Below are 27,530 nucleotides of genomic sequence, written 5' to 3' on the forward strand. Positions count from 1 at the left end.
TCGTTCTAGTTTTTGATAGACTTTTTGTTGCCTGTCTGGAGTTTGTAACTTCCAATCTCCCAATCCCATTCAAACAGATGGATACATTCTTCCTTCTGCAAGGTGAGTAGCACAATCTTGGAGAGGGGAAAAAATCAGTGCCGGAGGAGGGACCTCTGGCTGAGGCTGAGGAAATAAGGCATAGAATGACATACTTTCCTAATTCTCTGATCTGCTCACACCCAACTTCTCTACCCACCACCTTTGCTCAGCTGGCAAGGTCTTGTGCACATCCCTCGTCTGCTCCGTTTCACAATTGGTGACCATGCTTTCAGACGCTATGCCCCAAATTTCTAGGAAACCCTGCCTCAATCCCTCCATCTTGTCCCCTCTTTGCCCATCTTTAAATTATACGTGAAGGCTTTCCTCTTCAACTATGCCTTTGGTCACCTCCCCCCTTTTCAACTCAGTCTCACGCCATTCTGCTGTTAAGTGCTCACTAGACGCTACCTGTGTGAAGGGCGCAATATAAATGCAAGTTGTTGTAGATTGATTAAATTAAGAAAATATGGCAATAAGAAACTTGAAAACTACTGATAATGGTTTATTTTATAAAACATAATCAAGCTAGTTAAAACAACTTTTTTTTAATCAAATAAATAAGAATGTTTATGGTAATGGGGCTTTTAAAATTGAAGTAAGAATCCAACACCATGATATTTAAGATAAAGATTTTGAGATCCTTACTCTTTCAAAGGTAATCAGAGTTTACCTACAGTATTAAGCAGAGCAATTTAAGTCAACCAATTCTTAATGCTATGCAATTCAAAGGTTAATATAAATGCCAGCTTCTAAAGCAGATTCATCCAGAGTGGAAGTATCATCTCTGTACACAAACACTCTCATATGACCATGTACTTTGGCAGGTCATTAATAAACAAGTTGAATAATAAACAACAACAACAACAACAACAAGATTCCATTTATAAAGGAATAATAAAGGACCTCAAATTAAGCCTAAGGGAACACTGCTTAATTTGAGCACCTCGTGTAGATAATCCACCATTTAAAACTACATGTGATATTTATTTTTTGGTGTATGATTTAATCTAGGAAATGTTTTCAGGATTGTAAGAAAATGATTTAATATTTGTGAGTAATAGTTTATGGTTCACTCTGTCAAATGCCACAACTATGTCAAGGAAGACTGAAACATCTAATAAGTTGAAATCAAAAATTGAGTAAATATGTTCAGAGAATCTTGTAAGAATTCTTTAATGTTAAGTAGTTAAATCTGAATCCTGATTGATTAACATTGATAGGGGAATCATATTTGAAACCATGAAGTTCCATGTTCTGAGCAAATATTTGTATAATCAGTTTTAAAATGTACTCCTCATAGTTACTTTTCTGTGTTTTTTTCCAAGGGACATTTTATTGTATGACTCAGGAGGGTTTTTTGTAACAAAAGCTGATATTTTCATTGATATAAAATCTCTTCAACAACAACTAGAAAAAGCAAAACAAAGTTGAGACGGGTACCGTTTGCAGATGGAATAGTGCCATTAAGTGATTAGGTTTGGATTTGTGCCCAATATTACATACATGGCTTATCTCAGTCCCTCTTGAACTGTAGGCCAGGAATATGTTGCTAGTGGTGTATGTTTCACCACTTATATCATATGTTTTTGGAGTTTTGATCAGCGTGATGAGTGGATCCTGCACTTTTTCACAGCCTCTGGAAGTAATCATGATTGTGATAATCTAAAGATATTAGTTCACGCACAAATAACCATTAATTATTTGGGGTAATTATTTCCACAGAGGGTGAGGGAAAATCAACCAGGGATCCCATTCCTGTTCACTATCTAGCAGTTCCTGTTGTAATGTATACAAACTAAAAACTTGCATTTATATAACACCCTTCACACAGGATAGTGTCTGGGGCACTGAAACTTGTGAATATCTAATGGTGATGAGATTGGGTTTGACTGGGATAACAATTGCATAGCCTGCCCAAACTGGCTGTTTAGCCTCAAATATAAATAGTGGAGCCCTGTTATAACACAGAGTTTAGAATCCATAACATTCCAACAAAGTGAATAACAAAACATGATAGCCAAGTTTCACTGTGTACTCGACAGGCTCCCTGTGTGCCACCGGTCAGATCATAGGTTACCATTGATGTCACTTCCTCTCTGTGGCATGTGCGCAAAGCAAGAAGTAACATTATCGGCAACCTGTTAGTTGGCACTAAAATTAGAGCGAAATGTTGACTAGTGAGTGGAAAATGAGCAGGCACATTGAACAGGATCCACAGTGCAACCAGGATATAACTAAATTTGCACCATAAAGAAGCAGGACATAATGGGATGAAGGAATAATTGACTGCTGTCCTATCAAAGTGCTTTGAAACATCCACCTAAGGTGAAAGACACCTTTCTGTTTCTTATGTCAGTCACCTTGTGGCCTCCAGAGTAAAGGTTCTAAATTAGTGCCACTTACAAATAATTTTGTCCTGTGGACTTGCATCCATTAGAAACGAGGTTGCCACTATTCCAGAATCAATTCACATAGATCCCCTGCAGCTGGTAAAGAGGATGATTTTTATCCCATCGACCTGAACTTGACACAAATCTAGACTTTCTGAGTGAATGGACACCCAGATATTCAAACCCTTTCATGTCCTTCCTGCTATCATTTGCTGTTCTGAACATTTTAGAGATAAATAGATATATACGAGGCCCCAAATTCCACCTAGTCTTAAGCTGTAAAGCATTTTGCTGTAAAATGTAAGATTTCGCTGAATTGTGGAAATTTGTCAAATTCTTAATTTAGGAGCCGGTTCCTTTAAAAAAATTATGGTAAACAGGTTTCCAGATTAATTTGAATATAAGAGTTTATAATAAAAAATATCCTTGCGTTTCATATAGTGCTTTTCACATCTTCTAAACATCTCAAAGCCCTTCACAGAATATACTGTAAACTGAATAGATTGTATATTTTGTGGGCGAAACGCCACAGCCAATTGCGCACAGTTCTAAATAATTTTTAATTTAAGACAAAATAGCCCTACTGGCTAACACTAAATGGGGTGCTTGGTGGAGTGACTATCAGATTGGTTATATCTTTCTTTGTATATTGTTATTGTTTATCCAATTTCTCGGTCTCCTTATTCAGTTGTCAGATTTTCTTACCAGTTTACTGGCTCTCCATCTATCTGAATTCCCTGAGGTTTGGCAACTCTGTGTATCTGTTTCAGTCCTCGGTCTAGTGGGATTGTGGAAAGTGTGGGAATGTTGTTCATCTATGGGCAATCGCAAAAGTTACAGAATAAGCAAAGGCAATGAGACAAAACATGATCAATGCATCCAGTTTCCCTGGCAGTGAAGTAACTATTGGTCTAGCCATCTGAGCACTTTGGTAGTTTAGTAGGTTTGATGGATCTAGCTTGCTTGGCAGGTTAGTAGGTCCAATGTATTTGTATTTCCCATAGTCATTTTCATGGTCATTTAATGGTTCAATCATGTTGCATTGGCTATGAATCTGTTCCAGTTTACTGGTAAACTAAAGATGCTGATGCAACCATGGTCTTTTGCCTAATGCATCTAGGTTTCCTGACAGTCCATTGGCTATGTGTTTGCCAACATATCATGGTGGTCCAGGGTATCAGGACCCAAATTTCTCATTACCTTTGGCTCAAGTACATTATCATAAAATTTATCATTTTGCAGAATTTTTTAAATCTCATTTCATTTGGAAATGGATTTTCCTCAGTTGTTTGTTAGAACTCTGAAAAATTGGCTTCTAAGTTATTATTATTTTTCGTGTTTCACAGAATTTTATTGTGAAGTGCAGTGACTGAATTTGTAGGCAAACATGGCAGCCAATTTTCACATAAAAATCCCATAAACTCCTATGAAGTGAATGACCAATTTTATCTGAAGGATTATTGATCAGGACACCACAATAAACTCTGTTCCCTTTTTGAACGATCGTGGGGTAGTGAATATACACTTGACAAGGCAGATGGGACCTTAGTTTAACGTCTCATCTGAAGGAGAGAAAGACTGATTCCAAAATTACACAACATTTTAAGATATTGGTTTTAAGCTTAAGAATATGAAGAATTCCAGGCCCTGTTCATTCCAAGCTCATTGGTCAGTTTGCTTTATGTTAGCATACTCATTTCTGGGTCTGAAGATTGTGGGTTCATACCAGGGATTCAGCTCCTAACCTCGGCTGACTTTCTAGTGAGGGAGAACTGCATTGCTGGATGTGCCATTGCTTGGTGTAATTGTTGACTGTGGTTTAGCTGGACATTAATAGCACTATTCCAAGCAGAGGGACTGTGGGACAGAGTTCCAAAGGGTGGGGGCAGAGTGGCTGAAGGCCCACCCGCCAAACTCAGTGTGTATAATGCTTGGAGGTGTTTCAATATGATAAGCCACAATATTGAAGTCAAGTGTTATAATGATTTGAAGTGTTATTGAGCCTTATACATAAGGTTCCCGGGTGGTCTCCATTTTATACTTTATTTAAACTAAATTGCTATAATCCACCAAAATGAATTCCTCAATTTCATTCGGTATTTTCTTCATTGTTCAATACATTTTTTTAAACTAACATACAAATTATTTGAAACTATTACAGTTAACAAGCTAGGGGCAACTTAATAGTAATTTCAATCCTCACTAAAAATAAAACCTAAAGACTTATTTCTTTGAAATTGAGCCATTGCCAAAACATTGTTCCAACATGTTTCTATTCTGATTGAATCTGAGTATCCTCATTAATTGGATTCTAATCCCTTACAGTATTGCATAACAGTACAGGGTGAAATCAGGTGTTCATCCATAATAAGTATCTAAAATTGCTAATGAGTACAATAAACTCCACTCTACTTCGGTTTCTTTTTAATCTATTGTAAATCCCGGGTTACAATTTCCCCAGACTGTGCATTTTCTTTTCCCAGGGATAATACTTCGTTGCTTCTTTATGGTGATAATACTTCTGCCCCTGAATGAATTTTCACCTTGGCGGCAAAAGCCCACATTAAATTATTATAAAATGTACAAAGCAGACTTTCGATTCTCTGCTGGCCATTCTCTTCAGCCACTGGCAAGAGTACAGCGGAAAGCAGAGGACAATAATTTCCCCATGGAGTAAACATTCCACTTAGAAAAATTGAAACCACTCTCCACAGCAGGTGTCCTGTTCTATTGAGGACAGACTAATACCTACTGCACGAGTCCAGGCAGCAGCTTTTTTCAAATGATGGTGGAGATGAGCTTATAATACATTTTCTGCATCTTTGATTTGACCTTTTCGGTAGCAGATAACCCCAAAACACATTTGCTGGTATTAATATACAATAAAAAACAAACATTTGGCTTATTGAGAATAGCCTTGGTTTGAAGCAGGAGCACACAGCAGAATGTGCCACTGACAAGGGAGATAATGGACTGGAGATGTGGGTGTCACTGAACCTTAATCTGCTTACTGAGGGCTGTGGTTTGGTAACACTAGACCTAAAGCTATAGGAATCCCACCTGCTGGAAACAGAGTCACCCAGTGAAGTGTCAGAACCCACAACTGGCTACAATAAAGTAAGACAACAAACACAAGACAAAGGTGTGATGTGTTTGCAACTTTTTTCTAAGCAGTACTTTCTTTCTCTCCTCACATTTTCTCCTCTTTTAAAGGCACTCACTTATGCTGATATACAGCTTTACAGATGCCTACAACTCTGGTACTTCCAAGTGATCATTCATTATATGTGAGGCTAGACTGTCAAAGTCATCAATCATTGGACTACAAAAACATTATAGTGGAGACCAATCCTATTTTACGCAATGGCAATATGCATATCTTCTAGCAGGATAGGATTCAAAAACAGGAACCTTGGCTGAAGTCCCTAGACTAAAAGCACTGAGGTCAATCATAGCACCTCCTACTGCTGTTTTTTTTAGATCAGCTAAATCAGCACACACTGAGTATCACACAATGAAGACCTTAGTGACCGTAAGTGGCCTATGCTCACCTCCCGCTCCCCCTGGCTCGGAGTCGTGCTCCACTACTGTCAAGCGCTTTGGGATGCTACCCTGCGTGACTGGGGCTATATAAATGCAAGTTGTTGTTAATCAAACCTGGAACTTTTCAAGTCTATATGCACAGAATTTCTCTAGGTAGGGCTTCATCATCTGAGTCATTGGGCAGCCAGTGATTCCCATCCAATACAGTTCTTCAATAAAACACACAATCGTATTCTATCTCCAGTTGCCTGTAGCTAGTTAGAGACTGGATTTCCTAGCTGTAAAGATCTTTTTGCTGATATGAATGGTGGGTTCGAGTCAGACATTTCTGGTTATCATCCTTATAAATATCTTTTAAACCCCGGGATATGTTAGCAGGCAGTAGCTCTCATTGGTGACGTTGTGTGCACGCCATTCCAAAATTCAGGTGAATGAAGACTATAATGCAGAAGTTCAGCTGTGTGTTTTAGTGAATCTAATTGAGATACCTGCTTTAAATATGATACAACTATTATATACTAGTAGGGGATGGAATTCACATTTGGGAAGTTTTTGCTTTTTCTTCAGTCTTAAACCCCTACCCCCAACAAACAGGAAATTATTAATATTGCTAAAATTTACAATATTGTTCCAAATTAAAACATTGTTAATGCAAATTACTTTTTAGCAGAAATATTTCATGCGCCGTGAACAATGCATTTTGACTGAAACAAAAGTCCTAGGAATTCTGAAGTGGATTCATGTTTCTTGCTGCTGATGAGGAAGACTTACCTTTTCCCCGAAAGACAAGGCAGAAAGGGAAATAGCATAGAAATACTTTGAATCCATTAAAAACTAGGGTTGCGTGGTTGGCTTTTGCTGTTTGCCTATTGAGTCCTGGAGGTTTGTGTTCAGGGATGACAATCAGTTTGGATTCTCATTTCTGGGAATAAGGACATGGAGCTTAATGGATAACAACAACAACCACAACTTGTATTTATTATAGCACCTTGCATTGCAGGGTAGCGTCCCGGAGTGCTTGACAGTGGCGGAGTCTGACACTGAGCCAGGGGAGAGGGAGGAGGGAGGTGACCGTAAGCATGATCAAAAAGGAAGGTCTTTAGGCAGGATTTGAAGGTGGGGAGTGAGGGGGCAAGGCAGAGGGATTGAGGGAGGGAGTTCCAGAGTTTTGGGCTGTAGTGGCTGAAGGCCCGGCGACTGATGGTGGAGCGGAGAGGACAAGGGACAAACAGGAAGCTGGAACCAGCAGAGGCAGCGCTTGGTGGAGTGGGGGGATAAACAATTTGGATAGATAGGGAAGTGCAAAGGCATGATGGGACTTGAAACGAGTGGGAAGATCTTGAAATCGATCCATTCGGTAATTGGGAGCCAGTACATATGGATTGACCTTCATCTCTAGCCTAGTGATCTGATAACATCACTTTGAACACAACCGTTAAGGGTCCAATTAATTTTGACCTAAATATATTTTTTCAGAACTTGGTACAGAGAAATAAAAGAGTATGAGATATTGATAACTTCAGAGAAAACCATAGGTCATCATATGATTTAATGAGAAATATTAAACTATTAACTCCACATTAATAATAATGGAAATCAATCGTGTGTTTTATTTATGAAATGCACAAGATCTAACTCAAACATTGTGAGGCAGCCATCTTATTTTAATATACCTGCATATTAAGTTGATATAAAAATGTTGTATGAAGAAGACAGCCATGATAGAGATTTGGGTTGAATCCTCTTAAAGAGGAAATAAGTAATGATTTCCAAGGAGCAGATCGCTGTTACAAACTCTCCAGCTCAATATATACAATACAGAATGTGCATAAAATAATGTGACAGTCAAGCAAGCAGCCATTCAGTATTCTGCCATCAGCACATTCAGGGAAATGAATCTTTTTCATCACAATTGCTTTCCCAAAGGTCATCAACTTCATGGCTGTTTGTGGAACATTGCAGTATGCAAATTGGCTGCAGCATCTGCCCAAAATATACACAGTCACTACACTTTACAATAAAATCCAGTAAAGTGCTTTGAAAAGTTTCGGCAATGCGGTAAGGCACTATATGAAATGCGACGATTATTATTATTATACAGGATGAAATGTAATTCAATCAAAAACTTCACATGTTTGTTTCAGTATAGTATTTCTTACTATAATACTATAACTATAGTTTCCTTACTCCACACGCCTAATAATAATCCCTCCAAAACCAAAAACAATAATAAAATTGGTCATTTTCAATCTACGACTGTTTGTGGGACATTGCTGTGCGCAATTGGTTGCCGCGTTCGCCCACAAATATACAGTCAATTCTCTTTACAGTGTGTTCTGTGAAGCGCTTTGAGACGTCCTCCCGACGTGAAAAGCGCTATATCAAATGCAAGGATTATTATTATTATTATTTGGAGGAGGGGAAAAGGGAAATTATTTATTTGAATTTGCGAAGTTCAAAATATGCAGAGGCCTGATCATAGAGACATTGAATTCTAGTCCTTGCACTTGATAATCCTTACATCTTGAGCAGGATTAGAATTGCAACAGCCCATTATCAGTAGTGTAACACTAACTTGTCTCGTGATGGTCCTAACCCAACCCAGCTCATGGTCTCTATTAATGTATGACCAATCAAATATTGGTGAATTGTGTTTCACAATAATAGGAAGAACCGACATTGACAGATCAAAAACCAACATCGCTATGAACATTCGCTTGCCACAAGCCAGTGGTCCCACATTCCAAATATGTTCAATATACCAGAAAAATATCAATAAACTGTAAAATTTGGATGTAAAAAATGTCAATTGGGAACATATTCTAAATGGGGGTGATTTAAAGTTCCAGCGTACAAATCAGTAAACGCTAGTTCACGTATGCAGATATCAATTGAAAAGGCTACAAAGAACTTGGACTGTATCACAAGAGATGGAGAATACAAATGAATGGAAGTAATACTTTAGTTATAAGGAGCTAATATGGGTTATTCAGTGTTGAGTATCCCACCTTAGGTTAGCCTTGGAGGGGGAGAAAAAGGATGAAGTCCACTGAAATTCATCAGAATGTTACCTGGAATGAAGGGGTTTAGCTATGATGTGAGGCCGAATATATTTGGATTATTGTCCCCAGAACTGAGGAGGTTATGGATCACCTGATTGCTTGTTTAAAATAATGAAGCAATTTCCTCCCATAGACAAATTCAACAGAAAGCATTTCTCCATATAAAGCATTGTGAGAATATAGGATGCATTGTGGTAAAGACACCGTAAACATTATGGTTTAGGTGCTTACAAAGAAGATATATATGTATTTGGGAAGAAAAGGTTTAAAGAGATACCGTGGGTTAGGAGAATGATCCTGCTCAGAAACAGACTACCTGGCTCAGACTGGTGTTTTTTTCTCCATGTGAGCATATAAAAGAAATAATACAAAATAGGAATTCAATTAAGAAGTGCTGCCATGATCTAATAAAACAGCAAAAGAGGGTCAGCAAGCCAAATACCTTTTTCCTAGTGATACATAACCACATTCCTAACAGTTTTGCTGGAAAAAGTGATAAATGTTCAGAACAAAAGACATTCGAAAATAAAGGTAGATTGTATTTTCGTTTAAAACAGAATAGTGAGGAGATGAACACTTATGGGCTGAATGACTTTTTCTCATCCTTGGTTTTTCTTATACTCTTGTGTGATGTTCTCAGGGTTGAATATCCTCCACCCCTCTGTGTCTACACCACAAATGACGAGTGACCACTTAAGTGGGCTACTGGTATGCTAAGTGAACCTAAAACCATGTCTCAACATCAGTGCATGCTTTAGGGGGGAAACTGGTGTGGGAACATTTGAAAATAGTACTTCAATTTAATTGCATTTATTCTGGATGTGGAGAGAAAAATAGATTTAGAATTAAGATTACCCTGCATGGCTTAAGGAAACAATTGTACTAGTGTATTTTAATCAAGCTTTGTATTACATTGTAGCCACATATACTTCATCAAAAACTAGCCTCCAGTGATTGAGCTAATTGTATATTTTGAATTATTTCGGATAGTAGTGTCAAACATTATTGGAGATATTTCTTGTCGGCTAACACTGTGACCTTGTAATCCATAAAAGGTGTGTTGACTTTCTTTAGCATTATGCAAAATAATTAGGGAGTTGTTTTTGTGACAGTTATGCAATTCATTATCAAAATATGACATTGCCAATACCCGTGTTTTAATTCTAAATGCGCAGCACACAACTTTACTCTTTGACATGCCTATTTTTCACCTTCACCTTTCTCCTCTCCTTACTATTCTCCTTAAGATATTTGAGTTTTTATTTTTCCCTGTTCTACTGGGTTATGGTTCCTTGGGAGCAGGTTTCCCTCTGGTTTCTCACCCAAGTGGACTTCATTCAGTTCTAAACCTTATCAGTGAATGTTGTTAGGTTTTTCAACATCACAGTTACACTTGACCATGTTCTTACCTGATGTCCACATAACGTGCCCCCATTAGCGGGGGTCTTGGAACAGTGATCAGAAGTGGAACCATCGCTCATTTTCCCCATCTTAACCAGGTGCTGAGGCCGATTGTAACAGCCCAACTGTTGACCTGCCTAAGAATGCTAACACAGCTTGAACATTGGTCTGTGTGGTCCAGGGCTGTACTTGGAACACCATTCTAATTTAATTTCTGTTGCTATGTGAGTTCAACTCCCAATATGGGGCTTGAACCTACAACCTACAACCTTCCAATTCAGAGGCAAGAGTGCTATCAACTGAGCTAAGTTGACAAAAATATATCACCAACTTTTTAAAAAGATTTTTTTAGGGTATGCATAAATGTTTGGTTTAATTTTATATTTATTCTTGATTAAAGTACAGTTATAAACAGTCACTGGAAAAAGCACAGTATGAATAAAGTGAATGCAATATGATCTAAAATTTCACTGGGACTAGACAGCCAACACCAACTTGAGAAGGTGATTTTGGCAGCTAAGTGATTCACAACGACTGCAGTATAAATGCAGAAACTTTCAGAGATTTGGGCTTTGCTCAAGAATAGTCCACAGAAGAGCTTTTAAAAGCCCTTTTTTAATATTAGTAAAATACCTTTTCAATATTATTAAAAAACATTCACATTACTGACTCTTTAATAAGATCAAAAAATAATGGATTCATTAGCAGATTCATCTGCCAGATTTAGAAGGTGCCTGAATTGATTTATTATGTAAAAGACTTTGGTGCCCATAATTGTTTGAAGAACAATTTAAAGAGTGTTCTCATCTAGTCTAGCCTGGTTTATGTCTTAATCCTTAAATTTACTTTGTGATTCACAAGCATCTAAAAACTGTTGGCACCTCCTTTAGCCTATAAAGACACCTTATTTCCTTCTCCCATTACAACACCAACAAATTGCATTTATATAACACCTTTCACATTGGGAAGATGGCCAAATATGCAGGAAATTATGCTGGGTTCTGATTTCCTTTTTTTTACAACAACAACTTGGCTTTATATAGCGCCCTCCACGCCGGACGGCGTCTCAGAGCTCTTTACAGTAACGGATCCCGGGACCAAGCCAGGGGGAGGGGGAGGAAGGTGACCAAAGGCCCGGTCGAAAAGAAAGGTCTTCAGCAGAGACCTGAAAATGGGAAGGGAGGGAACGAGACGAAGGGAGTGAGGAAGGCAGTTCCAGAGCCTCGGGCATAGTGGCTGAAGGCACGGCCGCCGAGGGTGGAGCGGAGGACTCAGGGGACAAGGATTACATATGATCTTCAGTATTTCTTGCTGAAAGGTACAATTTTTGGTTAATAATAACCTTTGCATTTGATATAGCGCTTTTCACGTCTTCTCGACATCTCAAAGCGCTTCACAGAATATGCTGTAAAGTGAATTGGCGAAATGCGGCAGCCAATTGCACACAGCAGTATCCCACAAACAGTCGTGGATTGAAAATGACCAATTTATTATTGTTTTGGAGGGATTATTATTAGGCGTGTGGAGTAAGGAAACTTGCCCAAGGTTTCGCCCTGACCTGCCTGGAATTGAACCCAGGTCTCTCACTTGCCAGGCGAGTGCTCTAACCGCTGAGCTACAGGACTCCATGTGTTAATGACTGCTTTAAATCAGTAAGCATTGCTGACATCATCAGAGAACTAGCTAAAAGAAACAACTGACCCCAGATGAGATAACCCAACAACAACAACAAGATTACATTTGTATAGCGCCTTTCATGTCGGGAGGACGTCCCAACCCAGTGTTCTTAAGACATGCTAGTTGAAGACCCAGGGTTAAAATATTTGTATTTCTGCTGACATTTATTATTGGTTTAATATTTTGAAATATATATATTCAATATTTAAATTCTGAGGAAACATAAATTTTAAGACAAATGTTTCCCCATTTTTCCCCTTCAGAGGTCCAAATGTGTACCTCGTCATAACAATTCAGATTTTGTCCTAAAATTTACGTTTCCTCAGAATTGTGAAAAATTATTAAATTGAGGCTTAATTTGGAGACTTAGTTCTTCTTTCAGAATTGGGTTAAATCATATGCAGTGAAGGCAAAATAATACCAGTGCTGGTGCAAAGCAGTGAAAATATCCAGCTTTCTCACAGAATCACAGATCAGCCATGATCTTATTAAATGGCAGGGCAGGCTCGAGGGGCCAAATGGCCTATTCCTGCTCCTATTTCTTATGTTCTTATAGAAATTTAATACTAAATAATAATAATAGGGGGTAATAATCCCTTCAAAAACAAAAATACATAAAAAAGAATTAATAATTTGGTCATTCAATCCATGACTGTTTCTGGGATACAGCTGTGCACATTTGGTTGCTGTTTTTCGCCCACAAAGTATACAGTCAATTAAATTACAGTACGTTCTGTAAAGCGCTTTGAGACGTCTTGAAGACATGATAATCGCTATATCAAATGCAAGGATTATTATTGTAGAATTATAGAAATTTAATAATAATCCTTATATTTGGTATAGTGCCTTTCACGTCAGAAGGACATCCCAAAGCGCTTCACAGGATATAATGTAAAGTGAAGTGACTGCATGTTTTGTGGGCAAACACGGCAGCCAATTTGCACACAGCAATGTCTTACTGTGAAGCGAAAGACCGATTTTTTATTTAGGGGAATTAATGGTAAGACCAGGACACCGGGAAAAACTTCCATCAGATCATTAACATTCACCCGAACAAGCAGAAATTAAATGTTTCTCCCACAAAGTACACAGTTAATTCACTTTACTGTGTATTCTGTGAAGCGCTTTGAGATGTCTCAAAGACCTGATAGAGCACTATATCAAATGCAATGATTATTATTATTATAAACGACTCGACCAAAGGACAATGCAGCACACCCCGGTACTGCATTGGAATGCCAGCTTAGACTATTTGAGTTCCAAGTCCCATGTAGGGCTTAAATGCACAACACAACCTTTTGACTCAGAGGCATTAGCAACTGAGTGTTACTAAATGAGTCAGGCTTACACACTGCACTTTACAACATGGAAGGATGCCATTTGGCTCTTCAAGTCTGCGCTGGCTGTCAGAACAAGGTGGTCATGCAGTCCTACTGCCCTGGCCTTATTCACATATCCCTTCAAGCCTCTATCTTTCGTAAACATGTACTAACATGATTACTTCAGTACGTTAACCAATTTCCACCCAATATTTCAATTAGTATTGAGGGTGATAAAATCACAACAGATGTCTTCACAGGGGTCAAGAGTGTCATTACAAGCTTCGTGCAATACTTAACTGTGATTATGGGTGTCATTGTGTGATTCTTCAGCAACAGAATGCACTCTTGCGAATAAATGGACAGAAATGCTAGGTGTCAATTAACTGCTTCAGAAAAAAGAAGTGAATAAGTATCTCCTTGAGAATAGGGTTGAAGTATATTTACAGACCGGGATATAAAATGTGCTCCAAGGAACACAATGATTTCTGTACTGCTGGGTCAGGGGGAATGTTTGAGGTGGGAAGGAGGCCAGGGATGTATGATAGACATGGGAGGATGAATATTCAATTATTGTTTTAATGTCTATAAGGTCAGGAAAGGATCCTTGCAGAAGATTTCCCAGGAATTAAGTAGGTGGGGCGAGACCCACCTGAGAGTCGGATTTTCCATGGAACAAGCAAACTTCGTGAACCAAACAGCTTTCTCATACCATGTTGACATCCTTATAGTGTCTAATGTTCACTCAAAATGCCTTCTTAGCCTCACCATAATCTAACTGCTTTAATTGGTGTTTAATATTGAAGCCCTTTGAGACATTTGGATAATGTGATGAGGCACTATATCAGATCCAAGGATTATTATTATTATTCTGCTAAATGAATTTAATTGTGTCAAACCTTAAGTAAGAAATAGTAATTCTTTTCTTTTTGATTTGTTGCCTTTCAGCTGCTGCAGAAACATTATTACCGTGTTAAGCGGTGCCTCCTGGTTATCATAAACACTGGGCGCTTTCTCAACAGCTGCTTTGACTGGGAATCACCACAGAGGAGTCTCACAGCTTTTCTGGTATGTAAAATCCATAGGTAGGATTAGTTAAGGCATATTGATGGATCTTCACCACACTGAATGAAATGCACAGTCATACCCGTTGATTTAAGCACAGTTCCTCTTACACAGAACAGGATTTAACAGCACTTAGACAACAAATTATGTGAAATAATATATTTATATTAAGGATTACTTAGGAACACTTCTGCATTTCCTACTCATATTGCAGCAACTGTGTTGAGGAATAATCTTCTCTTGAGTGTCCCAGTGAATTAGTTTACATAAGGGGGTAAAGATCATGGATATTATTTAAAGGAGGAGGAAAACCCAATGGGAGTACTTTCAGTTCAGTGTACTTCAGCATTTGTAAATGTTTGAAAGCAAATTGAACAGCTTATATCTCTTGCTATTTATGGTGAAAAATGTTGACCCTTTGAATTCACCATTCAACAGCTGAAAATGTACAGAACCAGTTGATCAAGGACATAGATCTCTTGTCAATCTTAGTTTTTTTTAAAAAAAATTCTATAACAATTTGCAATAGGGCAAACAAAATCACAATTTAAATGTTGTAACATGTAATAGCAGGTTTGTACAGGGTATGTGTGTGTACATTTGTAGCTGTAGGAGGGAAATGAGCTGATTTCACTTGATGTCAGCATTTTTGTGGTTCACAAACATTGTGGCACCCTTGGTGAATTTTTCATATGGTGGGTTGAGTTTAATTTGAGCAATGCAAAGGAATTGATGGAGAGTGTTCCAGAGTTTTGGGGCATAGTAGCTGAAAGCGTGATCTCCGATGGCGGGGCGGAGGGTGCGAGGGACCAGCAGGAGGTTGGTGTCAGTCGAGCGAAGGTGCAGTCAAGAATGGAGAGACTATCCAGATCCAATCCAATTGATTATTGACTGGTATAGACTCTAGTTTTCAGCACTGTAATAATTATCACTGGTGAGCAAAATACAACTGATGTGTCAACAACTGGGCCCTGATATTGTTTTGTCAGAACCTTGGGGAATCCTCAATGGGAATGTTATGCAGAATTGGCTTAATTGATGGCATTCTCACCAAGTCAGAGGTTTGTGGGTTCAAACCCCATATTAGGACTTTGAACTCATATAATCTAGACTGACACTCGAACGCAGTGCTGGAGGCATGTTGCATTGCTAGAAGTCCAGTCCTTCAGATGAGAAGTTAAACTGAGATTCTATTTGCCTGTTCAGGTGGACGTTAAAGACATGGTATTATTTGAAAAGAAAACGGAGTTTCTCACAGTGAACTGACCACAATCCCCCCAGATAAATTTGGTCACTCACTTCATTGCTGTTTGTGGGACAATTTGCTGTGTGCAATTTGCAATTGCATTTACCAAAAAAGATACACAGTCGCAATACTTTACAATAAAATTGCTGAAGCACTTTTAGATGTCCTCCAGATGTAAAATGCTCTATGTATGAAATATTTATTTATTATTACGTAGATTTATATTCAAACATAAAAGGCTGCTGATCACAAAAACTTGATTACCTTGAGGTTACTCTTTCTGTCTGTGGAATTAAATTTAAAACAGTTTGGTGAGAGATTAAAATGTTTACAATACCTTTAACTCGATCTTTAATAGCCTTTCTCCATACTGTCTCTTTAATATAAAAGGCTTTCACCTGAAGGTGCTTTTGTGTTGTTATCTGGAGTTCTTCCAGGATAATCTGCTCCAGGTATCAGCTGGAATAACTTTAAGTGGCCCCTTCACACTTCAGCAGACAGGATGGGGCAAGGAGACCAAAGCCCAGCAGTGTGTGTGTGTGCACAAATTGAAAACGTACACAGCCTGGATCCTGAGGACTGAGGGATCCACACTAGCATAGTTTAACCCTGAGGGTTTCCACTGTAGACTTGATGCATTTGAGCTGGTCTGCATGGTATAACATCTCCAACATGTTTGCATCCTTTGGGCTAACTAAAACCAGTCTGTAAACCTCTGGCTAGTCTTTGTATTGCTCTGCAATAATGTTAAAGAACACATTGCCCATACAGAGCAGTCCCTCAGAACCAAAATAACATACCTTAAGAGGATCATTCATCAGTTTCATTCATTTCATACTACCTTGTCTCTTTAAGGATGAAAAATGCAACTTATAGGAGTAAAACGTGCAGGAGTTTGAAAAGAGTTTGATGTGATAATTATCACCAGGTGTTAACTGTTGAACAACTTAGCCACTCACTGTAACATGTGGTTTAATTATGCTAGTGATAACTATTGCATTGACTAAAATTGCATTTTAAACTATTTGATAATTTTTTTCACTGCAATGCTAACTGAAGATTTCAGCGGCTGCCACTGTTGTTACTGAAGTTGCTAGAGGCCATCCCTGTTGTTGCCAACTGTGGAGTGTAGCTTTTGGTGCCACTGAATTGTGGCTCAGCCTAAGTCTGAAGAGGGGGGAGAGTCACACCCACCAGACAGTCAATAATTATAGACCAGCGATATTCAATGATCTAATAGCAGTGTTCAAGTTCTGAAAGGCATTGACATGTTTAAATAATAAAAAAACATTTCTGCTGGTTGGTGAATGGGCAACAAGAACACATCAACTCAAGATTATTATTAGCAGCACGAAAGGGTGGGAAAAATTATTTTACACAAAGGATTATTGGAATTGGAATGCATTGCCACAAGTGACGATTGATGCTGATTCAGTAATGAAATTTGAAAGTGAATTAGATAAACATTTATAAACAAAGATATCAATGGATACAGGGGAAAAGCAAGAAAATTGGTTTAGAATAGAAAGCTCCATCGGGGCAGCTGGCATAGCAAATGCACATCAGACTAAACGGTCTCCTCTATGAGCAAACAGCAATTTGTTTTTCTGGCTTGAAAATTATTTTGCAAAGATGAATGAGGATAGCCAAAGAAGCACAAGTTTTTACCCTCTGATAATTAATGACTGAGGTTGCCTTTTGCAACTTTAAGACTATGTTCTCTTGTCTGACTGTCTTGGTGCATCCTAAAGTATCTATCAGAAACTTTACACAGTAAGATACTGGAAATCCAAACATATGTTTTAGGGATTGTATGGATTGACAATTGAGTAACACATCTATAATAGTCTGATAGTTCTTATACCACAATATAGAGCAACACCACAGCTAGGCTCTTTTTGCCCACATGGATGTATTGGTGAGCAAGAAGCGGAGAGCTGACTAGAGTTCGTGAAGATGCAAAGCATTCTTTTATATTAGGAAGTGCCCCAACAACAAACAACCTACTGAAACTAATGCCACATCCTGGCAGGCAGGTTAAAGGTCCTCAGGCTCAGAAAGCAGCTCCTGCCAAGATTCCAACATAAGATGTTCAGTGTACAATGTTCTGTGGCACAAAAACATCTTTATGGCATTTAAAATAAAAAAATATAAAGGTTCCATAGGATGTTTGGAAGGTAGAGTCCCCACAATTAGCCATCACCATACAACGTCTGCTAAAGAGCTGTTAACTCTGTAATCAGAAAGTAGTGCAGATGCAAAAGTCAATACATCATTTGAAAGGATGAACTTTTAACCTTTTTATAGGATCGCAGGTAATTTTCTGCATCAACATTTTCCCCCTGTATTAAATGAGACTTTGCAGGTTGTACTCTCATCTGTGCGACAGTGGTCAGCATTTACATTTGATATTTTACACGGTTAATTTCTGGTCTGAAGGCCCACTGGGATTTACACTGAAGTGCTACATATGAGAGGCTGAGTATTGATCAGTTAACATTTCCCTTACTTTTTTTTGTATGCCATGAAATTAATGAGACTTCAAGACAAAAATGTCAAGGTACTCCAGGAGCAACAATGATTAGCTTTACATTTACAGTCTCTGGTTTGTTCAAATTAATAAGTAGTGGATTATTGAAAAAGACTTGCTTAGTGAGCAGCAGTAGAAATAGTCGGTTCTGCTACACAGGAGTGTACATTAATAATTATTGATGGAGTATCTTTAAATTTGCAATGTGATCATTTTTATTGTACTATTAACTCTTAAAGAGAGTATTGGAGTTGGAAAAGCACATAGATGGAAACTACAACTGTGAAAGGTGGGAGAGCTGGGAATAGCACTTTGGGGCATGAAGTGCATCTCATCTAGGAAATTTCATGTCCATTATGCTTACCCACAAGACATGGTCTCTGATCATCTTGAGTTGGAGCAGTTATTATGAGTTGATGTGATGTACATTGGTTTCCTAACACAGGTTACATGCGGACACCCTGGTGGTGTTTCAATGCTGTTCGCCCGTTGAAGCAGTTTTGAGGTTTTTTTTCCCTCCCTATAGGCCACAATGTAACACATTAATAGATTTCAGTGAGTTTACAGAGTGGAGGGAGGAAGAGATTGAAAGATCTTTGTTTTGTTTTCCTATGATTCTCACTTCCAAACATTTTTTGCTTCTGAGTTAATACATTTAAACGAATTCCAAAGATTTACAAAGAATGTGCAGCATGGAAACAGGCCACTTGGTGTTTGTACTCCACGTGAGTATCCACCCTTCTTTACTCCCTGACATGCCCATCTTAAGAAGAGGTTATTCCATAGCAATCGATTACAGAATTATTTTATGCTTGGTCTGTATGAGGCTGTTTTTGACTAGAAATCTAGGAAAGCAGGAACAATCCATTCAGCCCATTGAGCCTTTTCCACCTGTTTATTACATCTCGGCAGATCATTTAATCCCAATGCCCTGCTCTTTTGCCATTCCCCTTTATTCTTACAAGTATCTGATTATCTTTTATTTAAACATACCTGTTGATTCCCTTTCAATAGCTTTCAGTGGCAGAACATTCCACATCTTCACAACAGCAATTTGCATTTATTTAGTGTCTTTCACATAGACCAGTAAGTACATTTGAGAAGTAAACAAGTGGGAAGTTACAGAGGTGTTTATTGAGAGTTTCAACCCTCTCTGTAAATACATTTCTTGATTATCTCTGTGTTAGTAATCAATAGCTTTTTTTAAATTCCAATTCCCCTTTAAGTTTTTATTTCATCTCTCTCTGCTGCTGACGTATTATTTCTATCAGTATTTTAGTTGTCTAGTTTGGATCTTTGTCTTAACATACCTTGACAGTAAGTAAGAATTTTACTGGAGAATCTTATGTGCCAGATGAGGACATTTATGCTGAAAGGTACTGGAATCTAATTTGAGATATTCTCAGAAGAGCTAATTGCAGGTTCCAAAAGCTGCCAAAATGCAAAAAGTGGCTCGAGAGCCAAACATCATCTCATCTCAAATGTTCTTTTTGCTCTCTAGCAGTTTCTGTATTTTGATGGCTTTTGGAAATTCACTGACCCCCACCTGGGAAGCATTAAAATACCACTTCCCACCCCTTTACTAAATATTTCAAATTAGATCACACTATCATGATATTACCTTGATATAATCTAATGTATTTTATGTTAGGCTCCATAGGCTCTTCAGCCTTGAAAAGAGATCACATTATAGAGATAAGTACAATTTTAAATGGGATTAAAAAAGTAAACCCAGAACAATATTTTCAGAACAACAAAACTTGCATTTATATAGCACCCTTCACGTGGGCTAGTGTCTCAGAGCGCTTAACAGTGGAAGAGCCTGACGCTGAGCCAGGGAGAGGTGATGGTAAGAATGAAGAAGAAGTTCATTCTTTTAAGAGAGAACTGGATAGGTATCTGGAGAAGACAGGTTTGCAGGGTTATGGGGAAAAAGCTGGTGAGTGGGGTTAATAAAAGTCAGTTGCTCTGTCAAAGAGCCGGCACAAACTCGATGGGCCGAATGGCCTCCTTCTGTGCCGTAACATTCTATGATTCTATGATTCTATGAAGTTCTTCGGGAGTGATCTGAAAAAGGAAAGGGAGGGGGTAAGGCGGAGAGAGGGAGAGAGTTCCAAAATTTGGGGGTGTATTGGCTGAAAGCACGGCCACCAATGGTGGAGCGGAGGGAACGAGGGACAAGCAAGAGGCCAGAATCAGTCAAGCGGAAGAGGGTGGTGATGGAGTATAGAGAAAGCAGGTTGGAGAGGCAGGGGTATCCCAGGGCAGGATTTTGAAGATAATCCGTTCTGTGATAAGGAGTCAGTGGAGCCTGGTGAGGAATCATGTGATGGAGTTTAGAGCAGGTAAGTATATGAGTTGTGGAGTTTTGAATTTGTTGGATTTTGTGGATAGTGGAGCTGGGGAAACCAGCAAGGAGGGCATTGGAATAGTTCAGGCAGGATTTAGAAATGCCAAGGCAATAGAAAAAGGTACAGTTCAAGGCTGCAAAGGACAGACACCAAGAAGTATTTCTTTATCCGGAGGAAATTAATAATGGGAACAGATTATCGAATGGGCCAAAGGCCAAAGGGCCTTGTTTAAAAACAATTTGGGGATTTAGTGGTATAGTCCTGTAGTGGTCCTGATTGGCTCACGTCAGCGCCTCCGCACCTCAGGCGCTGACACCATCAGCATCCAAGGCTGCACTCTCCACCTCTCAAAGGCAGTCAGGAACCTCGGCGTTTTGTTCGACCCTGAGCTGTCCTTTCTCTCTCACATCCGCACCACAACTGGCACCGCCTTCCATCACCTCCGGAACATCGCCAGACTACGGCACTACCTCACCCCTCACGCTGCTGAAACCCTGGTTCACGCCTTTGTCACCTCAAGGCTGGACTATGGGAACTCTCTCCTCGCCGGCCTTCCCGCCACCTCCCTCCACAAGCTGCAGGTCATTCAGAACTCTGCAGCTCGGGTACAGTCCCGCACCAGGCTTCGCGACCACTTCACTCCCACCCTCGCTCACCTCCACTGGCTCCCCATGCCCCAGAGGATCGAATTCAAGATCCTCATCCTCACCTACAAGGCCATTCACGGCCTTGCTCCCTCCTACCTCTCCAACCTACTATCCCCCTACTTACCTGCCCGTACCCTCCGCTCCTCCGGCTCCGGTCTGCTCCACGTCCCCCGCCCCAACTGCCCTACCATCGGTGGTCGGGCCTTCAGCCTCTCAGCCCCGAGGCTCTGGAACTCCATCCCCCAGTGCCTTCGCCGCCTCCTCCCTCTCCTCCTTCAAGGCCGGTCTCAAAACCTTTCTCTTTGACCGTGCCTTCAGCTCCCCTCTCGACTCTCTTCTCCCTCCTCGCTCCCTCCCTTCCCTCCCCTCACCCTGACCATTTCCCCCCTCCTCGCTCCCTCCCTTCCCTCCCCTCACCCTGACCATTTCCCCCCTGCTCGGGTCATGACCCAACTGTGCAGCGCCTTGGGACGTCCTCCTGACGTGAAAGGCGCTTTATAAATGGAATCTTGTTGTTGTTGTTGTTGTTGTATACTAAAATATTATATTCTTACCCTTCTACATCTGGTTTTCGCCTGGCCTAATCTTGCTTCATTTAAAGACTTAAAATATTACTGGTCTAACTGTGGTTACTATTCATCATGTTCATAATAAATCCGTTCATTGACATTTCTGGATTTGGGATTGCATATTGTGCTGCAAATGAAATCTCCTGTGCTGGTGTACGGGCACCCGTCCTTTTCTAATTGTAGAATAGATGGTGTCAGAGCGCAATGGGCTTGAAGGACAATGTACAGTACTGGAATAATGAGAAACATGGCTTTGATTTGCAATGGTATCAGTTGCACTGCTGTGGAAGGAGATATTCTTCCCCACAGAAAGGGAGAAAAACTTTTCAAGAGTGTTGCTCATAGGCTGCTTTCCAGCTCCGAGCAGCTTGGCTTCTGCCTTTTTTGCCATTGAAATGTGATTCGAGGAGATCAAGCGAATGGCAAATATTTTTAAATAAAAAACGTCAGAAATGTTAACTGAAACATAAAATGTACAGGGAACTAAAGAAACGTAATATTTGTTTGAACACACCCCAAAATAAAACTCACTAGAGTTCAAACATTACCTTTGAAACTGGTGAAGTCTTCTGCAAATCTCATTTTCCATGTTAAAAAATGTGAAGATCTGATCTGTTTGGATATGTGTGTTCAATCCAGGCCTTTAGTGCCTATTGATTTCATGATGTATATCATACTTAAAGGCTGCACAGTTATCATAAACTCAAGGAAGAGACATTTTGTGGCATAAAGCAGGCTGCTCTTGGGTCCTAACATATAGATTCTTATTTCACTTTACACTTCAGATATTTTCCTTTGGGAGGCTAAGGGCTACGTTAACCACACGATGCCCCAGGCAGAAAGCAGTTAAATCTACTCTAGAGCTTCGTTAGAGAAGAAATACCAAAGGCAAAAAATTATTTCAGGTTTTGTTTTTTTATTTCTATAAAATATTGATGGTGGAGTCTTTTGGAAGTTGAGAAAAAACGAAATTGCCCTTGTTCTGATATTAACCTTTTACCCAGCTGTTTATAATATATACAAGGTACATTATAGTGTCTTTTATGACAGTATTTCTATGCTTTCAGCCTTGAAACTTCCTTTTAGATTTCCATTAGTGTAGATCCTTTTTAATTCCGATTTTGGTCATTTCAAACCAATTTGCACAGGCATTGGAGAGTTCTTTTCCAACCCACCCATTTGTGACATGCTAACATGTAAATATAGGATTACAGAAATCACAGGCCATTAATAGTTTGGAAAATTAGTATAAAGTGTTTTTTTCTTTAAAAGAAAATGTATTATTTGATTTCAGTAATAGCTTGTTTTCATGCCATTCATTGAAATGCAGCTTCCTAAAGCTGTGCATTTCTGTATCAGTTTCTCAAATGTCACTGTGGAAATGTTTTTTTTTCAGCATGAAGAAAATAAACTGCAGGACGTTTGTTTATTATTGATGTTAGCTGTAATAGTGTTGTAATTAGCTCCTGGCTGGCAGAGAGTCGAAATGTTACTTTGAGGTCTGAATGTTAATAAACTGGATTAAAAAATATATCTGGTCATGTACAAAATAAAACATTTCCACGGGGACTGATGATCCAAATAGAAGCCTAGAGCTCTCACAGACAGAACAACTCTTTGAAGCAACATTGAACTTAACCCTTCAAGGACTGAGGTCTCAGTTCAACTTTTGAGAATCAAATATGTTTTCTCTTCATCTTGACGAGCAACATTTTTGTTAGCAAAAAAAAGTCAATGCATATGAAAGGCTAAGAGGATCAGTCCTTTTGTTTATAGTGCAAGATGCAGGGATATTAAAATATTAATGTTGTGAGATTTTAGGAAACAGTACAGAATTGCTTAGAAGGTCATAATGTGACTTTTATAAGGGGGAGTAATATAGTAATTAATCTTTACTATTACAGAAATCTATTAATGCCGTATTTTGAATAGAAATGCAATCTTGTTTGCCTAAAGATAAAAAGCTTCCATATAATCAACCTGAGCTATTTTCAATTGATATATCTCAATGATGACAGAGCATTACAATGGAGGAGAAAACAGGTGATATCATGGGGTTACAGATCACAGTACATAAAGTCTTATGATCACTTGGTGGGAAGAGCTGTTGTGTTTCTCCCTGTCAGTCCTGGGGGAATTCTGATAAGAACATCGCTGAATGAGAGAGATGTTTCACTATCATTACATCCTTGGAAAAAAAAAGTTCTCAGTGAGTGAAAAAGGTGTAATTTGCTGGAAGCAATGATCCACCAAAAAGGAACACAAATGCAGTCTCTTGCCTAGTACTCTTGTAGAAATGGTACTGTACCTCCATCAGAGCCTGGACCCCAGCCCACTGTAACACACATTATTTATGTTTAGTATTTTAGCTCTAAGTATTCTAATGACACAGTGCAGTAAATGCATTGAGTGTAATATTAGTGTGAATTGTGAGACCCAAGGGGGGAAATTCTTATGGGGAAAATGCAAATTTCAAGTCAATTTCAAATCTATTGGTCAGTGAAGGAAGTGGGCAATCGAAGAGCAATGGAATTACCAAATATCACTGGTCAGACTGAGTGAAGCACAAGCAATGCAATTGAAATCTTTAGTCTGTCTGCTAGAAGAATAATCTTGTGACAGGATTGTGGCGCTTTTGTTTGTGGATAATATTGTGTTGCTGGCGGACTCACCTGGGATTCTTCTGCATCGCACCTGCCATCTTGAACATTGAGCCAACCTGTGGGACTTCCAAGGGCGGAATCATGATGGTTCACGGCCCAAGGGAAGACATTGAGGAAATTGATTGGAAGATACAAGGGGCTTCAGTCCAAATTGTTGGCTATCAACAGTACCTCAAGGTCCTGGTGGACACCTACTTCAGCCTGGACACTGTCCTGGAGGACCACACTCAGAAGGGGTGAAGGGCACTCTGGTTATGCTTGTCTCTCTTCAATGACAGCAGGGTCCCAATGCAGGTCAAGCTTGTGGCATACAAGAAATGAGTGAAAACAGTCTTCCTTTATAGATTTGAGCTCCTGGGGCTACAGCGGACAGGCTTCCTCTGACCCATCTGCAAAGTCCAGGATCAAGCAGTGAGGTGGATTTGGGGCAAATACAGGAAATGGCTACAGGGAGGGAGGGCTCCAGCCTACACTGCCATGTCATTAAGCACCCTAGAGATGGAGGCAGCTTCACAGTGACCACGTCTATTTGCTCTCGCATGAGGACCTGGATTGAGCAGCTTGTGCTGAGTAAACGTGGAATGTGGCATTGGACTTGGACCTCGAGAACATCAAGCTGGCTGGCGTGTCACAAGCTGCGCTGTAAAGGTCCTCCCACCATGTCCGATCTGTTATATAACAGTTTATATATATTATATAATATTTATATATATTATATATTTTTTAAATTATACATTGATAAAACGTTGCATTTTCCATCTATTCTTGAAAGCCCTATTTTCCTCCACCCAATTTGCCCTTCACCTACTGGTTGGCCAATTTCAGGAAGAGACAAAAAAAAATTTGGTCTCATGGTAGATTTCATAGTATCATAGTAGTACCCAATCTGTTATCAAACATTACATTTTTCAACTACAGAAAATGATCTTCAAAGTTAATAGTGAATTCAACAGATTGCCCAATTCTGGACACTCCAATATGAATCGTAAAATAGAGTAAATCTACACTCGGGTGGAATTTCTACCCCTTGTTGCTATATGTTTTGTCACCCAGTTATGGGAGTGATATCTAGGAGTGTAGTAATCAGTCTGACTAAACTGATATTCATCCTCAGGATGAATGGTTACTGATGTCTGAGTAAAGCTCTATTGAGACTGAACCTTTGGACTATGTTTTTTCACTCACTGTCTTGAGTCAGCTCCGATACAGAGGTAAACTCAGATAAGTCCTGGCAGTCGCATGCACATATGTCCCAAACTACCTATGTACTATATCCCATAATGTTATTTCCTAAAAGAAAACTATCTAATCCGTGTTTGAAAGTACTTTGTCAGTGAAGCTGGTAAATGAGGTTGTGGTGATACAAGTTAGGACATTATTTCCATTAGGATTTACATTATTTGGGACTAAGAAATGGTTACGACTTAGCCGTTTTATCTGATTTGTAAAATCCGACTAGTGCAAAGAAATCAGTGTTTTTTTAGTTGGATGACTCTGGTGATTTGTAAGACTTATACTGATATGACTTATGTGATATAACCTGTATAGAATAAGTTGAATCTGAGGATCAGAGACTGGGATCAGGCTCACTTTTTACTTTTAAATGTTTGGATTTGTCCGGATTTTGATGGGATGAAAGTTTCTCTTATCAAGGGTTTAAAGGTTCTACATGACCTGAACTGCAAATTTCAATCTCATTTTTTATGGACATGAATCCACGTTATATATCATATTTTGTGAAGCGCTTTGAGATGTCTAAATCATCTACAAGGTGGTATATTAAATGCAAGTATTATTGTATATAATTATTATATTATAGAATTGTCTGCAATTGAACACAAATTGAGAGTCACAAAAAAGGTTAGAGGGGATAATTGAAAAGTCAATATTGCAGGTAGGGTTCTGGAGGGTGGGGTTATGGCACATTACTGGTGTAATACACAAGGAGCTTTATGTCCAACATATAAAATAGACATAAAGTAGGAACCCGAAGATGTGATAAGGTGCTATACCAAATCCAAGGATTATTATTATTATTTCAATATATTATACTGGGATTTTACAATGAATCAAATATGAAATAAGACACATTTTCAACCCGAAAAGTACAAATCAGAGTGATCTATTATTATTCTATTCTGAATAACAGTAAAGAATTTAACACAGTTACTGGAGTTCTGCACATGGACAGAACCCTTTCAGACCTAGGTAAGAATGATTGGCAGCACAGATATAAATCAGGCTTCCTGCTCTAAATTGTTCTATTGCTGGAACCGATGTTGCACTACAAAACAGATATTTTTCTGCATCAAAACCATGTTGTACCTGACCTTGGATTGCTTGATGTTGACGGTCGGGTTGAAAATGTGCTTGTACAGTAAAACCACTACTTTACTCACACTATCTATCAGAAAATGCTCCTTGTGATGTAAAATATTTTCAGTACGTCACTTGAACTTGCATAATCACAGTTCTGAGAACAGTTCTAGCCAGAGCCATCCTGTCGGGAGCTGGAGAGATGCAATTGTCCTGTAGAAAATGACATTTACATCAAAAAGCATTTTTTATGCAGCAGTAATATGTTAACCGTTCCAACACTTATTCAACTCCACTGGGTGCCAAAAGGAGGAAAGTGTTCCATTCTCCAGCACTGATATCCCTTACTTTGATGAGCAAACAACCTCAGTAAAACCTTTAACAAGGTTAACAAGGTCTACTAAGACTGTCAAAGCTTTGCTATAAACGGTCAGATGAAAAATATGGTCCGTGGTGTGATAATTATCACCAGTGATAATTTTAACATTTTGGGGCATTTGATTTCTGGAGATGTCTGAATTGATAACTGCCCCAAGGATAAAAACTTTCTGCTCTCCACAACCAGCCCCACCCTCAACTTTGTTCAAATAATTTCGCTGTTTGATTTAGTCATTGATCCAGCTGGTGACACCTTTGAATCTGTTGCCATGCAGATCCCAGGATTTCAGAG

At 39.1% G+C, this 27,530-nt stretch overlaps 1 protein-coding gene across 3 annotated transcripts in view; it reads left to right on the top strand.

The window, feature by feature from the left end:
- The window catches only part of mctp1a (multiple C2 domains, transmembrane 1a), a 251,498-nt gene that overhangs the window by 148,572 nt on the left and 75,396 nt on the right, over positions 1-27,530 (top strand). For all 3 annotated transcript variants that reach the window (XM_007893071.2, XM_007893072.2, XM_007893073.2), the window contains one exon: positions 14,422-14,541. In XM_007893071.2, coding sequence (XP_007891262.1) covers positions 14,422-14,541 — 120 coding nt within the window. The remainder of the gene's footprint in view (positions 1-14,421; positions 14,542-27,530) is intronic.

Source organism: Callorhinchus milii, unplaced genomic scaffold (genome assembly GCF_018977255.1).
Source record: "Callorhinchus milii isolate IMCB2004 unplaced genomic scaffold, IMCB_Cmil_1.0 Scaffold1, whole genome shotgun sequence".
NCBI lineage: Eukaryota > Metazoa > Chordata > Chondrichthyes > Chimaeriformes > Callorhinchidae > Callorhinchus > Callorhinchus milii.